Source organism: Elephas maximus, chromosome 19 (assembly GCF_024166365.1).
Source record: "Elephas maximus indicus isolate mEleMax1 chromosome 19, mEleMax1 primary haplotype, whole genome shotgun sequence".
NCBI classification, from domain to species: domain Eukaryota; kingdom Metazoa; phylum Chordata; class Mammalia; order Proboscidea; family Elephantidae; genus Elephas; species Elephas maximus.
The window spans coordinates 12,134,546-12,152,152 of NC_064837.1; the positions used below are offsets into that span (position 1 = coordinate 12,134,546).

Genomic DNA, 17,607 nt, shown 5'->3' on the forward strand with positions numbered 1-17,607 from the left:
AGATCATAACAGAGTTGAGGGTGTGGGAGGATCATATCTTTAATTGATGGAATGTAAAAAAGGTTCCTACCTAAGATTCAGATTGGAGCACTTGACTCTGAAGAAACCCTGTTAAGAGAATAGGGGCTGGAGGTAGCCACAGTTGCTGATACTGTGAGTCATTTCTATTGGCCTTTGGAATTGATTGGTCAGTTGAAATTGGCCAGTTGAGGTGCCACCGTATAGACACTAATAACCTGAGGAGGACCTCTGTGGACCTTTTTGGACATATTTCTTTAGATAAAATAGAATTTATGTTTATTTGAACAAGTTAGGTTGCTCACGTTAATTATACCATTTTCTTTCCTATATCTTCTTTGGATTTTTTTTTCCTCTCCCCTCCCCAACTTCTTAAAAAAAAAAAAAAAGCCAACTTCTTAGGTCACTAACTTTCATCTTCTTTCCTAATAAAAACAGAGGGGAGGGGGCTCCCCAGGTGGTGCAGATGATTAGCATGCTTGGCTGCTAACCAAAAGGTTGGAGGTTTGAATCCACTTAGAGGTGCCTTAGAAGAAAGGCCTGGCAATTTACTTCTGAAAAGTCAGCCATTGAAAACCCTGTGGAGGACAGTTTTACTCTGACACACACGGGGTCACCATGAATTGAATTCGACTCGATGGTACTGGTTCCTGAAAATGAACAAAGTAAGCCTATCACTTCAACTGACCGTATTTGTTGCCCATAATAAAATTTGAATTTTCACATGAAAATTAGAATTTTGGGAAATTTATATCCGCCACTGTTAACTTAATAGCTTGTCAATGGTGACGAGGCAGGTGGTGATATTAATGAATGTGAAGTTTGGTATCAGAAGATGAAGTGTCCTCCTTTGGGAGATTTACTTAATTCAGTAAACCAATATTTTCCAAATAAAGTATACATGATATTACAAAACCGTACATGGCTAAAAGACTCACTCAGTGTGCAGGGTAAACTAATGGATTCTAACGTAGCGGTATGAAATTTCACTGGTAGGGTTTCAAATGCCACGTTGCATCTCATCTTAAGAAACTACAGCTTGTCGAGCTTTGATGTCATTTCAAAAGCAGAATATTCACAGTTACCTCAGAAGACTGTGAAACTGCTCCTCCCTTTTCCAACTAAATATCTGTGTGAGGCCGTGTTTTCTTCATATACTTCACCCAAAAGAACATCGCACAGCAGATTGAATGCAGAAATGTGAAAATCGAGCTGTTTTCCATTAAGCTGCCCAGTTAGAGATTTGCAAAACTATAAAACCGTGCCACTCTTTCCACTTTTTTTGTTTAGCTTGGGAAAATATATTTTTCATAAAAATGTTATTTATGTTAATGTGTAACATACTGTTATTTTTATGAATTAATAAATATACATTTTAAAAATCTTGTTTTAATATTTATTTATTGCCTTTGGGGTCCTCAGTAATTTCTAAGAGTTGAAAACAGTCCAGAAACCAAAAAAGTTTGAGTAGTTCATTCATTTTTGATGGATTATAGTATTCCATTTTAATATTTGAACTCTTTACTCAACTATGGATGGACATTTTTTTTTCCCAGTTCAAGGTTATTTTAACGCTTCAGTGAACGGCCTCATAGACTCATACATGTGCCTGGTGGACATAAGCGTCCTTTTCTGTAAGGTGTCCAAATAGCAGTGAGATGTCTGGGTGGTAGTATATGCATATGATTAACTCATATCCTCAACTTCTCTAGTAAATGCCTGATTTAGTCGGAGTCCCAGCAGGAAACAGGTGGCCCTCAAACTGCGTAATCTGAGAGTTTCATAAATAAAGGGACAATTTTCAAACATGTAGGTAGAGTTCGAGAAAACAAATAAGGAATAATGCGGACCCGAGGGATGGTTATGGCTGAGAGCCCTTGACACACCTTGGCCTTTACGGTAATCATAGGACAGAGCTGTTACCTCCACTTGGAGAGGGGAGCTGTATGGAGAGGGGAGCTGTATGGAGAGGGCTGCTGTTGTTAGTTGCTGTCCAGCCATTTCCAGCTCATGGTGACCCCGCGCCTGTCAGAGCAGAACTGCTGTGTAGGGTTTTCAAGGCTGTGACCTTTCAAAGGCAGATTGCCAGGCCTGACTTCCCAAGGCGCCTTTGGGTGGGTTCGAATCACCAACCTTTCGGCTAGTAGTCGAGTGCTTAGCTGTCTGCACCACCCAGGGACTCCTCTGGAGAGGGTTACCTGATAGGAGCTGGGGGCAGGGGTGGTTTAATGGTAGCGTTCTCACCTTCCATGTGGGAGACCTGATTCTGATTCCCAGCTAATGGACGTCTGCGCAGCCACCGCCTGTCTGTCAGCGGAGGCTTGTATGTTGCCGTGTTGTTGAACAGGTTTCAGCAGAGCTTCCAGACTAAGACAGACTAGGGAGAAAGGCCTGGCAATCAGTCAGGGAAAACCCTATGGATCACAACCATCCGATCTGCAGCCAATCGTGAGAATGGCACAGGACCAGTCAACCTCTTGTTCTGCTGTGCATGGGGTCCCCATGAGTCAGGGGGCCAACTTGACGGCCACTAACGGAAACAGCCACAACCTTACAGGAATTGTGGCCTTACTTAAAGAGATACATACAGCTCATGGCAACTGGCGGGGAGGGAGTCTGGGAAATACACAGACAGGCCTTCTCCTCCCACCTTCAGTCTCCTACTGATGTCTCTCATTGACCTAACTCAGTTTGAAGTCAGAGGACAAGGGAATTTGATAATAACATTTCTTAGGGTCAACCTCAGTTCCCTTTGGAATTGGATTTTGTATATGGTGCAAATTAAAGGCAAGATTGATTTTTTCCCCCCACAATATGGCTATCCAGTTGACCCAGTGGTATTTACTGAAACAGTCTCTCCTCGACTGCTCTGAAGTACCACCTTTGCCATAAATCAGGTGTTCATAAATACATTCCTGGGCCTTTGTGCCTGTCTTTGGGATAAGATCACGTTGTCTTGTTAAAGCTTTGTAATATGTCCTGGTATCCAGTATAAGTCCTCTGGCTTTATTGTTCTGGAGGATTGTTTTGACTGTTGGGTCCTTTGCGTTTTAATATAAAATTTTAAAATCAGCTTGTCTGTTTTTCACATATGCATGTAGTCTCACGCTTGCACACACATCCATACATGTACACACCTACTGGAATTTTGTTTGGGATTTTATTGGGCCTGTAGATCAATTTGGGGGAGAAATAAAATTTTTACAGTATTCAGCCTTCTAATTCATGGGTATATTCATTTATTTAGATCTTAATTGTTCTCCGTAATATTGTGTACTTTTCTGTGTAGACATCTTGTACTTCTTGTGTTGGGTATATTTTTGGGCATTTGATTCTCTTGGGGGAGGCTGTTGTAAACGGTGTCTTCAATTTTGTTTAACTGTTACCATTATATAGAAATACAACTGCTATATTTTTACAATTAAATTTTATATATCAAGTACGTATATCCAGTGACCTTGCTAAATTTACTTATTCATCAATAGTTTACCTGAAGATTCTTGTGAATTTTCTGTGAACAGACATGTTGTCTGCAAATACTGTCAGGTTTACTTTTTCCTTTCCAGTTCTTTTTACTTGCTTTATTGCATTGTCTGTAGAACTTTCGGTGCAGTGTTTGTGGAATGGAATTGATATTGAGATGAGGTATCCTTGTAGCATTCCTAATCTCAAAGGGAAAGCTTTCAACATTTCATATTAAGAATGATGCTTGCTATAGGGTTTTTCTTTTTTTAAATGTCTTTTATCAGGTTAAGGGACATTTCCTTCTATTTCTACTTTTTCATCCTAAAGGAATGATTTTTTTTTTTTTAATTCTGATTGAATGTTAATTTATCAAATGTTTTTCCAGCATCTAATGAGATGATAATGTGATTTTTCTTACTTTGTTATTTGTGGTGAATTTTATTGCTTTTTAAGTGTTAAACTGACCTTGCAAGGACCAAGTATTCTTTTTATATGTTGTTGGATTCCTGGGTTGTTTGCTAGTACTCTGTTGAGGAGTTTTACATCTATATTCCTGAGTGAGATCGACTTATAACCTTCCTTTCTTGTACTGTCCTCATCATATTTTGCCATCGAAATTATATCGGTTTATGAGATGGGCCGGGGGAATGATTCATCTTTGTCTTTTCTCTGGAAGAGCTGGTGTAGGGTTGATGTTATTTCTCTTTTGATACCTTTCTTTTTTAAATGACAACAGAGTTTTCTTTGTGGGGAAGTTTTTTTCAAACAGATAGAGAACTTCAGCTTTTTTTATGTCTTCTGTGTCAGTTTTGGTCATTGTTTTTCTAGGAATTTGTCTATTGCATCTAAATTTTTTAATTGATCAGCATAAAGTTGTTCATAATATCCGCTTATTTCTTGTAGGATCTGTGGTGATGTTCTCTTTCATTTCTGATATTGATAATTCTCTTTTTGTAATGAGTCTCACCTGAGGCTTATCAATTTTATTAGCTTTTTCAAAGACCAGCCTTTTCTGACTTTGTCAAACTTTTGACTTTGTTAGTCCCCTGTATTCCTCTATATATCCATCACCTATTTTTCACACATTTTTCTCCTCCTGATATGTACTTTAACGAATATAAATTTCATATTAAATATTGTTTAGCTGTATTCTGCAGTTCTGGCGGGCGGAGGCAGGCAGCTAGGCTATGAGGACTAGCGCACGTGGATCACCTTACTCCAGTCAGGGATCGAGGTCCTTCCCAGCAGGATTGCAGGCTGTAAGGGCTGATCTGTTTCTCATATACTCTTTTAGGGTGTAGCCCTCATAATCCCAATTCAAAGCCTGGGGTGTTTACCACATCACCTCTTCCTAGGTGGACCAGAGCTCTTAATTTTTGTTTCCCCAGCCTTGTATGCTGCTGAAAGCTCTGTTTAGCATCTTGCTTCTCAGCAACAGATTTTGCAATTTGTAACTATTATATGCCTATAAAGAAACAACAATATTTCCATATCATCAGCTATTCAGTCAGTGTTTAGATTTTTCTTACATCTCATACATGTTTATTACAGTTGGTCTGTTGACTTCAAGATGCAAACAAGGTCGATATATTGTATAAAACAACAACATTCGTGTGGATATAATCCTGTTTGGGAACAGGGTTTTCTTGGCCACATCAGTGTAAGGTGTGTTCTAAACCTAATCACTTCTGAGTTATAGGAGCAGCATAGACAGGGAGACAAGCAAGTGCAAAGGGAGGAAGACAGACACCACCTGAAGATGACCAAGGAATGGAGGAACACCGGGGTTTCCCCCAGAGCAGACTGAGAGACAAACTCCCCTGAATTCGGACTTCTAGCTTCCTGAAGTATAAGAAAATACGTTTCTGTAAAGCCACCCACTTGTGATATTTCTGTTTCAGTGACACTAGGTAACGAAGCCAGAAGGTAAGGGCATTATTCAGTTAGCTTGTGTTTTTCCAGAGAATTCTGCCCATATAGACCTGCCATTAGCCTGTGCCGGCTGCACCAGGCAGAATTTGACCTGAATCGGCTCTGTACCTCCCGCTCAGGGCTGCAACGAGTCTAACCAAGATGGGAGGTCTGCTTTCTGAATGTGATATGAATTATGTAACCTGGAGCAAAATACCCAAAGGGGATGAATGTATGAAGGAACATGAGATTGCAGGTTATCGAACTGGTCCCTTCTAATCTAGTCTCACATACTTAGGACATGCTATCAGGAGGGACCAGTCCCTGGAGAACGGCATCATGCTTGGTAAAATAGAGGGTCAGCAAAAAAGAGGAAGACCCTCAACGAGATGGATTGACACAGTGGCTGCAACAGTGGGCTCAAGCACAGCAACGATTGTGAGCATAGCGCAGTGTTTTGTTCCATTGTACGCAGGGTCTCTGTGAGTCGGAACCAACTTAACAGCACCTAACAGTGACAACAACAAATCTATAGGATAGTGGAGCCCTTGTGGCACAGTGTTTAAGAGCTCGGCTGCTACCCAAAAGGTTGGCAGTTTGAATCCACCAGCCACTCCTTTGAAACCCTATGGGGGCAGTTCTACTCTGTCCTATAAGGTTACTATGAGTCAGAATTGACTCAACGGCACCTGACAACAACAACAACGCTTGAAAACCTCAGAGTCGTCATTGACTTACACCCTACATGGATTTTCTGTACTCAGAGTTTCTGAGTACTGTTCATCCTCCATCCAGCTTTCTCTGTGACTCATCCCTTTTCCATTTCTGTAATGTTTTTTCTCTTGTCTAAAACCAGTTGTTCCTGGCGATCTGCTTCTATAAAGATTACAGCTGAGAAAACTCTGTGGGGCAGTTCTGCTCTGTCACATGGGCTTGCTGTGACCCGGAATGGACTTGATGGCACCTAACCACAATAACAAAGGACACATATTTTATGATCCTGCTTATATGGACTGTCTAAATAGGCAAGTGTATAGAGATCAAAGCTCATTAGTGGTTATCAGGATGGTTGGGAGGGCGAAAGGAGGAGCCACTGCTTGGGGGCACTGAGTTCCTATTAAGGCTGATGGAAAAATTTGGGAAAAGATGGTGGTAATGATTTCACAACATGGTAAACATAATTAATGTCATTGAATTGTACACGTAAAAATGGTTGAAATGGCAAACGTTTTGTTATATGTATTTTTACCATTAAAAGATTTTTTTATAAAAATAGATTGCATTCTTTGTTCCAACAAGTCCTGTTCTTAATAAACAGCCCAACAATTGCGTGTAAAAAAAATTAATCAGTTAATAAAATGAACCAGTTGTCACTGAGTCGATTACAACTCATGGCAACCCCATGTGTGTGAGAGTAGAACTGTGCTCCGCAGGGTTTTCAGTGGCTGATTGGGGAGGGGGGGGGAAGTAGATTGCCAGGCCTTTCTTCCCAGGTGCCTTTTGGCAGACTCAAGCCACTAGCCTGTTGGTTGGCAGCTGAGCACGTTAACCGTTTACACCACCTCGGGACTCCTAACCAGCTCTGCAATCATTTTCTCCTGTCTAGGCCCTGTGGTTTTATATGGGGGCCTGTTAGAACGTCTTCAGTTGTTTTCCTGCTTCCGCCATTTTCCATATTGCTGTCAAACTTATACTTTTTCTAAAATGCTTCTTTCCTCTTTTCACTTTTCTCTCCTTAAACCTTTAATATTTAATCACCTATATAGGACAAAATCTAAATTGTTTTGTGTGACTTTGAAGGCCCTTAACTCTCACATTCCGTGATACAAGATCTGTTTTTAGCTAGACTGAGCTTCTGATTCTGCCTCGAACCCATCCTGCCGTGGTGTTTTATGCTCAGTAGGAATTCCTTTATCCTGCATTTTGGGCTAATAGTCTTTAAAAAGACCATCAAAGATCATCTGTGTCTGAATGTTCTACGGTTTCTGACGAGATGGTCAGGACTTCCAGTGTCGAGGGTGTGCTCTGTGTTCCACTTCAGAGCTTTCGCTGGTGGTTTCTAATACCTGTTCATCTTTTTCTTTCTCTTTTTGTACCACTCTTCTTTTTGCGCCTTATATTGTCATTTGTTTAACCTATATTTATTGTCTTCTTACCTAGATTATATGTGTTTTGAAGGTGCATACTCTCTTGTGTGTGGAGCCGCTGGGTGGCGCAGGTGGTTAAGCGCCTGACTGCTAGCCTTGGTGACGCAGTGGTTCAGAGCTACAGCTGCTAACCAAAAGGTCAACAGTTCCAGTCCACCAGCCCCTCCTTGGAGACTATGGGGCAGTTTTATCCTGCCTACAGGGTTGCTCTGAGTCAGAATCACCTTGATGGCCATGGGTTTTCCGTTTGCTAGCCGGAAGGTTGGCAGCTCGAACCCACCCAGAGGTGCCTCAGAAGAAGGGCCTGGTGATCTTCCCAAAGATCACAAACTTGAAAACCACTTGGAGTTGTTCTGCTTTGCACACGTTGGGTCTCCGTGAACCAGAACTGACTGGACAGCCGCCACCAGCAGCAGATACCCCGTGTGCGTCACGCAGCGCTTGAGAGAAGCTGTTGAGTTTTGAACTTGAGGGTCTCCAGAGAACTTCCTTTCACAGCATGCTGCCTTCCTGCCATGTGCCTTTGGGAAGGACAAACGGGAGACAGGATTGGTTCAGTTATCAGTTACTAAACAGCCTTCCTAACATCTGAGGCCAGTTTCTAGGTTGTTGAAAGTTAGCCCTTTAAACACTTAAACGTTTAGTGATGTTTCCACTTTTGTGTTTATTACTTCCCCTTTTAGCGGGCACAGGATACTGACGATGATTTAGCCTTTTGTTTTTTGAAGACATACTCACATTTATGAGTCTTACTCATCTTTGCAATTCTCAGGCAAGTGCCTAACACTTGGCAGACACACATATTGGAATTATTTCCAATTAAAAATGTCATTGTTACAATGTTACTATGCTATGGAATGTTAGACTGAATCTGCATATATGAACCGTTTTGAAGCCCCCCTCCCTTTGCTAGTCTGTAATTATTTGCCTTTTATAAAAGTGAAGATCAGAATCTGTAGCTTCATGATAGCCTAGGGTCTCTTTTTTTTTTTTTTTTTCAATCTGATGTTTGACTGAAAAAGCAAGATGTACGGCTTTGTTAACTTTACTGTGTATAAATTATCCTCAAAAAAAAAAATTGAGGTTGCCACTCATTGGTTTTGTCCCTCTTAGTATAAGTCTTTGTTTTTATTGTTACTCATTGCCTTTTTGTCTTATGGGTAGCAGAGAGAGACAGGACTAGCTTGGCAAGAGACTTGATTGGGACAAAGTGCGTGATGGTCTAGGAACCCCAAGACTGGCCACGGTTCAGTGAGATGTACTGTATGTTCAAGAAAGCCAAGAGTCTGAAGACTTAATCTGTCAGCAGGGGAGGGGCAGGTGTCCGGGTGGTCAATTTCAGAAGTAAGGCATCAGCAGACAGAGCTCAAATCAGTGAGCTTGGGGCACAGGCTCTCTGCCTTTTGTCCCTCTGTACCTCTAATCGGTAAGAAGTGCATTCACCTGAGCCTGCAGTTGTGAGTGAAGGAAAGACAGAATAGCTAGAGAAACGGTTCTGATCATTTAACTCTTCTTTTGGCTGGATTTCATTCTCTTGTAGTAATTGCATTAGGATTTAGCTTTTTAGTAACTGCTTTTTTGAGTAGTCTGTGAGTGCCTTTTGGTGGCCCTTGCCCAGGGTTTCAGCCCTTGTGAATGTAGCTGTTAGATCCCCCTTAGTGTTCACTGGGGAAGCAGGCTGTGGAGCCACACAGTCCTCTAGCTTCTTTAGTGTCCTCTTGCTTTAGATTTTGGTCTCCCCGAATCACCTTACATAAAAGGTCTATTTCATAATGCCGCTGAATGTCCTTACAAAATGCCTTCATCCCCTCTGAGGGCTGGAGTACCTGGCAGCCATCCTAACGGCTCTTGTTTTTTCCGTAGTCCCAAGAGGCAGTTTTGTAGCGTATTCTCAGAAACCAATCCATGTAAATCAGAGAGCTCAAAAGTAATAATATTCATAGAATCGACCCTGAGTAATGACTAGCACGTGATCAGGAAAGTTTATACCTTCTCAGCTTTTTTGTTGTTATATGCCATCGAGTCGATTCCAACTCACAGTGACTCCGTAGGACAGGGTAGAGCTGCCCTGCAGGATTTCCTAAACTGTAACCTCTAAGGGAGCAGATCACCAGGTCCTTTCTTCCACAGAGCTGCTGCTGGCGAGTTCGAACTGCTGATGATTTGGTTAGCAGCCGAGGGCTTACCTATTGTGCCGCCAGGGCTCCTTCTTGACTCGCAGTCCTTAAAAAATACTGAACACCCCAAAGAACTTTTGTTTACATAGGTTATATCTGTCAATATTTACTGTATTAGAAATTAAAACAAAATTTTAAATATTTATTTCATTTAAAAATAACAACGGTAAACCTATAACCTTGTAACATAAATCAGTTTGTGAAAACCAAACCGTGTTTTCCAAAACAAAAAAATTAGAATAGTGAGCAGTTATACATTTTTACCAGTTTCTTGAGTATCTTAACAGAAGATAGCGGGATTCTCATATCTGCGTATTCATTTCAGTTGTTGCAGTGTGTTGTTTGGTGATGAGTATGAAGAAAATCCAGCCTCACTACTGATAATTTTGTTGGAAAGGGGTGGAGTATTTTAACAGCTTTTTCAGATAACCGTGTATGTTATTCTTTGATACTACACATACCAAAACTCAACAAATGATCATTTCTTAAAGGTTAGTTGCAGTGTGACATCTGAAAGCACACTAATGAACTTTTTAGACCTGTATGCTTGTAAGAGAATGAACGTAAAAAGGCAAATAACGTTGTTTGAACCTTAGAGTAAACCTGTGAAGTCAGGAACCACACGTTATTGTTTCTGTTTAACAGATGAGAGAATTGAGTCCAGGAGAGTTCCACTTAATAAACTATCGTGGGAGAGCTGTTTGTGGCTCACAGTAGAACATTGCCCAGGATGGGCTAGATTTAATTTGGGGATAGATGCCTTATTCAAAGAACAGAGGTCCTTGTTCAGATTACTGTGTGATTTCTGTCTCATGATTGGACTCTGACGATGAATGCAGTTGTTTTTTTTTTTAACACTGTATTTTATTTTTATTCTAGACTTATTCTGGACTCTTCTGTGTAGTCATAAATCCTTACAAGAATCTTCCAATTTACTCTGAGAATATTATTGAAATGTACAGAGGGAAGAAACGTCACGAGATGCCTCCACATATCTATGCTATATCTGAATCTGCTTACAGATGCATGCTTCAAGGTAATTGGAAATGTTAGAAAATGAAATACTCTGAATTTTTTTTTAATGATTTTATTTTGTTGCTGTTGTTAAGAATATACACAGCTAAACATGCACCAGTTCAACGGTTTCTACATGTACAACTCAGCGACCTTGATTACATTCTTCAAATGCTACAACCAATCTCACCCTCCTTTTCTGAGTTGTTCTTCTTCTGTTAAAAAACTTACTGGCCCTTAGAGTTCTTTCAAGTTTTTGTTGTCAGTTTGATCCCGTATCGATAGATAGTTCTTAAAAGAGCATACTGCTCAAGGCAGACCTTTTTTACTAGTTAAGCTAAACTGTTGTTTAGTTCCAAGAAGACTTCAGGGGATATTTTTGGCTTAAGGTTTAAAGATTATCTCAGGGCAGTAGTTTTAGGGGTTCATCCACCCTCCATGGCTCCAGGAAGTCTGGAGTCTATGAGAATTTGAAATTCTGTTCTGTACTTTTCCCTAATACTCCAAATTTCTTAAATGTCATTTAGCGTTTTTTTAGTGTCTCAATCTGCTGTACAAAGGGCTTTAAGTTTCTTTTTAGAAGAAGATTAAAAAGAAAAATAATAAATGTTCATTTTGGAAAAATTGTGAGTTCTTAGGATTAGAGTAGACAGTATAGCTATTTTATTTAGGAAGCTGGTAAGTATGTTTATTGCTTAATAACAATAAAAACAAACAAACAAACAGACCCATTGCCATTGAGTTGATTCTGACTCATAGCGACCCTATAGGACAGAGTAGAACTGCCCCATAGAGTTTCCAGGGAGCGCCTGGTGGATTTGAACTGCCAGCCTTTTGGTTAGCAGCCGTCGCACTTAACCGCTATGCCACCAGAGTTTCCTTAATAACAACACGTGCTAATAAAACCCACTGCTGTCGAGTAGATTCCAACTCATAGTGACCCTATAGAACAGAGCAGAACTGCCCCATAGAGTTTCCCAGGAGCGCCTGGCAAGATTGAAACTGCTGAACTCTTGGTTAGCAGCCGTAGCACTTAAGCACTACACCACCAGGGTTTCCTAATATACGCTTATAATTACGTTAAAAAGCATCTGGTTTTTATATACAGTTGATCCTCACCACAAGCCAGTATAATCAAAGCTCTATTACATTAGATTCTAGAGTAACAGGAGCAGCCAAGAGGAATAATAACAGGTGGATATTTCATTGGAGAAAGAAGGATTATAAAATATTATTTGTGATATAAATGCATGTAAAAAGACACAGCAAATATAAAAGCATGCATTGGGGTGGTTGATTTCAATTGTTTTCTTGTAGATTAGAATGAAGTATAAACTACATAAAAAACCCTATGGAGGGTTTTTTTGTTTTTTTAAACCAGAATGTAGTGATTTTGAAAGCATTTGACATTACTGCTCTACAAGACTGCATCTAAACATGGGAGCTCCTAATGTTATGTGAAAACCCAACCTTCTATAATAGCTCCCCCTCCGCCTCCTTTTTTTTTCTTTCTTTCTTAATAAGGTTCTTATAAAATAGTTCCATGATCATTTTCAGAAAACATGAGATATGCTGCATCTACCTTTTATCAGATTACAGGTCATGAAAAGGTCCTGTTGGTGACTGGGCCTGAGGGTAAAATAAAGCACAATACCCATTTCCTCCTTGCAGTTTTGCTTGAATACCTATTATACACTAGGTCTTCTAAAGCAAACAGGAAGGATTTCAAGATTAGAAGAGTATGGTGGGTCTGTAGGGACAATTCCAAAATCCAGAATGACCTTAGACTTTTTTTAAAAAAATATTACATTTTTTTTGTGTGCTTTAAGTGAAAGTTTACAGATCAAGTCAGTCTTTCATACAAAAACTTATATACACCTTGCTATGCACTTCCAGTTGCTCTCCCCCTAGTGAGACAGCACATTCCTTTTCTCCACCCTGTATTCCCCATGTTTAATCAGCCAGCTTCTGTCCCCCTCTGCCTCCTCATCTGGCCTTCAAAAAGGAGCTCCCCACATAGTCTCATGTGTCTACTTGAGCCAAGAGGCTCACTCCTCACCAGCATCATTTTCTGCTTTATAGTCCAGTCCAGTCCCTGTCTGAAGAGTTGGCTTTGGGAATGGTTCCAGCCCTGGGCCAGTGGAAGGTCCAGAGACCATGACCTCTGGGGTCCCTCCAGTCCCAGTCGGACCACTAAGTCTGGTCTTTTAAAAAAGGGTGACATTTTATAACCTTTTCTTGGGTTCAAAGCCACAGAATATTAAGTGGCTAGGAGTGCAGAAAAATATTTGTTACGTGATAGAGGAAGAATAATCATTAGCTTGTGTTTGTTTGTTTTTGGTTCTGTGTCTCTGTTCAGGGGAATGATTTTTAGATGCCGAAATGCGCTGTATAGATGAGCAAACTATGCCTTATATGGGAGAAGAAATTGGAGAAAGCACCCTTCTTTTCTAGTTGAATCCATAGTTCCTTGTCCAAACAAATGGCATTCTCACTGTTAAGATTGCTGGCCCTCTGCCTAAGGTCTTTGAAGTGTTACATAGGAGAGTTTCTAGAGCCATGGGGATAGGGTAACATATTATAATTCTAATTTTTCAAAAGGGGAAAAAGCTCCAGACCTCTGAGCTTAATATGCATGCCTGGAAAGATTCTAGAATCTAGTTGAAAGAATGGTCTTAAGCACGGCATGAATAGTCACCACATAACTTTAGGCTTTGTAGGAAGGGAAATGGAGTAGACTGTGTTAGCAGAGTGTTAGAACTTCTGAATGGTATTCTGAAGTCTTTCAGGATATTCTCATGATGATATAATGAAACATTAGACTTGGTGTGCTTATTAATGATTGAGTTAGTTAGGTATTGTCAGGGTGTGCACCAAAGAGTGTATGCTGTTTTCAGCATTTTTATCAATATATTTGAAGATGTTAGGTCTACCCAACCCAGTGCCATATGTTAGGTGTATGCCCATAGAATTTGTGGATGTTAGAAAACTGAGAGGGATAATAAACACATTTGATGAAAAGAAACAATTTTAAAAGATCTTGAAAATTCAAAATGGGGAACTAAGTTGTAACAAAACAGTCAACAAGGATATGCAGAGTACAAGGACAACACACAAAAATCAGGCAGGTTTCTATACACTAGATGTGAGCAATCTGAAAAGGTAATTAAGAAAATACCTCATTTTCAATAGTATCTAAAAGAATAAAATACCTAGGAATAAGTTTGACCAGAGAGGTGAAGACTTGAATGCTGAAAAGTATAAAATATCACTGAAAGAAATTAAAGAAGACCTAATCAATGGAAGGGCATTCCCTGTTCGTGAATTAGAAGACTTAATATTGTTAAGACATCGATACTACCCAGAGCAACCTATGGATTCAACAATCCCTATCAAAATCACAACAGGCTTCTTTACAGAAATGGAAAAACCAATCCTCAAATTTATATGGAACTACAAGGGACCCCGTATAGCCAAAGGAATCTTGATAAAGTAGGAGGAGTCATACTTCCTGATTTCAAAACAGTACCAGCACTGGTATAATGATAGATGGATTAGAATTGAGAGTTCAGAAATAAACCCATACATCTATGGCCAATTGATTTTTGACAAGGGTGCTAAATCTATCCAATGAGGAAAAAATAGTTTCTTTGCTAAATGGTGCGGGACAAGTGGACCTCTATATGCAAAAGAATCGAGTTGGACCCATACCTCACACCATGGATGAAAATTAACTCAAATTGAATCAAAACACTCATTGTAAGACCGTAAACCATAAAATCTTAGAACAAAACAAAGGAGTAATGCTTCAGTACCTAGTTTTCAATAAGGTATTTTTTGATATGGCACTAAAAGCGTGAGCAACAGAGACAAATGGTTAAATTTGACTTCATCAAAATTAGAAATGTTTGTGCAACAAAGTGTAGAGACAACCTGCAGAATGGGGCAAAATATTTGGAAGCCATAAATCTGGTATGGGTTTAATATCCAGAATTTATGAAGAACTCGTACCACTCAGCAATAAAAAAGACAACCCAATTAAAAAATGGGCAAAGGACCTGAATAGACATTTCTCCCAAGAGGACATACAATTGGCCAATAAACTCACGAAAATGTTAAACACCACCCCACAAAAATCCAACCCACTTATAAATCTTTTTGTTGTTATTACCTTGTTTTACTGTATTGTGGTCATTTTTTCCCATTGCTTAAAGAGAAAGAAAGTGCTCTCTTCCATATCTTCCCTTCACAGCCAGGCTTTTGGAAAGTGTCTGGAGATAGGTGGGTAGATATGGTTTGTGGTGGGAGCTTATGAAAATATTTCTGCTTTCTTGGGAAATATGAACCAAGGTATCAGCTGAGGATGAGGAGGAGAAAGGAGAGATTGGAGGTTTAAGAGAAATAGTATGAAATGTCTTCTAGGAGGAAACCCTGGTGGTGTAGTGGTTAAGTGCTACAGCTGCTAACCAAAAGGTTGGCAGTTCAGATCCACCAGGCACTCCTCAGAAACTATATGGGGCAGTTCTGCTCTGTCCTGTGGGGTTGCTATGAGTCGGAATCAACTCTGTGCCAACAGATTTGTGCTTTTTTTTTTTTTTTTTGTGGTCATCTAGGAGAGACAGATAACATATATACATCCTTGCCAATGACAGCAAATGTATAAAACAAAAGCTATTGGAAATACAAGGAGAATGTAAACCACAATTAATAGAGGGAGTTTTAACTTGCCTCTCTCAGAGTTTGTCATATTAAGTGGGGGGAAAAGAATATAAAGGATGTGATTAACACCATTTAGCAAGCTTGTGTGGAAAAATGCATGTGTAATACTAGTCCACATCAAGCGGAAAGCCCATTTATAGTGTTGGTTTGTAAATTCTATTCTGGGCTACCTCAGTTCCTAAACGAAGAAATCACAGACCGAATATAGGTAACCATCTTGCAAAGATGTTTCTGACAGAATGACATCCTGAGCATAGTAGGCATATATGTTATCCTCCCTTTTTGTTTGAAGAATAAAGATTTTTTTCTTGTATCTTTTTTCAAAAATTTTATTTATTTTGTTTTTGAGGATATACACAGCAAAACATACAATTCAACAGTTCCTACATGTATAATTTAGTGACATTGATTACATTCTTCGAGTTGTGCAATCATTCTTACCCTCTGTTATGGATTGAATTATGTCCCCCAAAAACCCACATCATCTTGGCTGGGCCATGATTCCCAGTATTGTGTGATTGTCCACCATTGTGGCATCTGATGTGATTTTCCTCTTTTTTGTAAATCCTACCTCTATGATGTTAATGAGGCAGGGCTCAATCTACAAGATTAGGTTGTATCTTGAATCAGTCTCCTTTGAGATAAAAAAAGAGAGAACAGAGCAGAGAGAAGGACCTCATGCCGCTAAGAAGGAGTGCCAGGAGTGGAGCGCGTCCTTTGGTCCTGGGGTCCCTGTGCTGAGACGCTCCCTAGACCAAGGGAAGATTGACCTTTTCCCAGAACCAACAGGGAGAAAGCTTTCCTTGGGAGGTGGCACCCTCAATTTGGACTTCTAGCCCCCTAGACCATGAGAGAATAGATTTGTTTGTTAAAGCCATCCACTTGTGTAATTTCTGTTATAGCAGCTCTGAGTAACTAAGACAGAATTTGGTCTGAGAGTGTACTCTGCCCCATAGGGTTTCCAAGGAGCAGCTTGTGGATTCAAACTGCTGACCTTTAGGTTGTGGGAGTGAAGCGTATCTTACTGTGGTTTTGATTTGCATCTCTCTGACGGCCAGTAATGCTGGGAATCTTTTCATGTGTCTGGTGGCCATTTAGATATCCTCTATCCATTTAGATATCCTCTGGTGTTAGAATAAAGATTTTTAAGAATAGGGTTGATGTATGTTAAAATGTGAACCTTGAAAATGTTGGGTAAAGAATTGTTATTGTTATTTTAATTTTTGAAAACCAAATTCAAGTTTCCAACATTAGAAGAAATAAAAACAAGGAAAACAAATCATCTTTAAAAAAAAATAAAAACACGAATGGCTTTAAAAGTTCAGAAAACATGTAATACCACATATAGTAGTTATAACAATAAATGCAAATACTTTTAACACCCCTAATAAGTGAGAAAAACCAGAAAAACCAGAGCCACTGCCGTGGAGTCAGCTCTGACTCCTAGCTGCCCACCGGGTTTCCGAGGCTATGAACCTCTGCAGAAGCAGACGGCCACATCTTTGTCCCGCAGAGCCACTGGTGGTTTTGAACTGCTGGCCTTGGTTTGCAGTCGATCCCTTTAACTACTATGCCACCAGGGTTCAGTGACAGATACACAAATTGGTAAGAGAGACGTCTCAAACAAAGTAGTGAATAGGAGTGCAAGGATGGGCAAAGATACCTTAGCCGAGTGCATACAGAAAGGAAGCACCAGTCTAAAGTCACACAGCAGACTTCAAAGCAAAAGCAGGGACAAAGAGCACTATTTTATATCCAGAAAAGGATTGTTTATGATGAATTATAGTTGTCTTGGATCTAAGTATTGAATCTTATATTGTAGAAATATAGATATATTTATATCTATATATATAGATTGTTCTAGAGCAGTCAAGCTCTAGAACAGCTCCATCACCCCAAAATTTCCACATGCCCCGTAGTCATTTTCTCTTTCTACCCCAGCCCATGGCATCTACTGATTGATTTTATGTCCCAATAGTTTTACCTTTTCCAGAATGCCACATAAATGGAATCATATACAATTCAGCTGTTCAGACACGTTCATCAGTAGCTCTTTCTTTTTCAGCCCTGGTGGCGCAGTGGTTGAATTCAGCTGCTAACCAAAAAGGTCAGCAGTTCAAATCCACCAGCTGCTCCTCGGGAACCCTACGGGGGAG

General features: G+C 39.9%; 1 protein-coding gene across 6 annotated transcripts in view; it reads left to right on the forward strand.

Annotated features, from left to right (window-relative positions):
- MYH10 (myosin heavy chain 10) overlaps positions 1-17,607 on the forward strand; it is a 163,261-nt gene that overhangs the window by 13,766 nt on the left and 131,888 nt on the right. For all 6 annotated transcript variants that reach the window (XM_049861492.1, XM_049861495.1, XM_049861490.1 and 3 more), the window contains exon 3: positions 10,598-10,754. In XM_049861492.1, the coding sequence (XP_049717449.1) occupies positions 10,598-10,754 (157 nt within the window). The remainder of the gene's footprint in view (positions 1-10,597; positions 10,755-17,607) is intronic.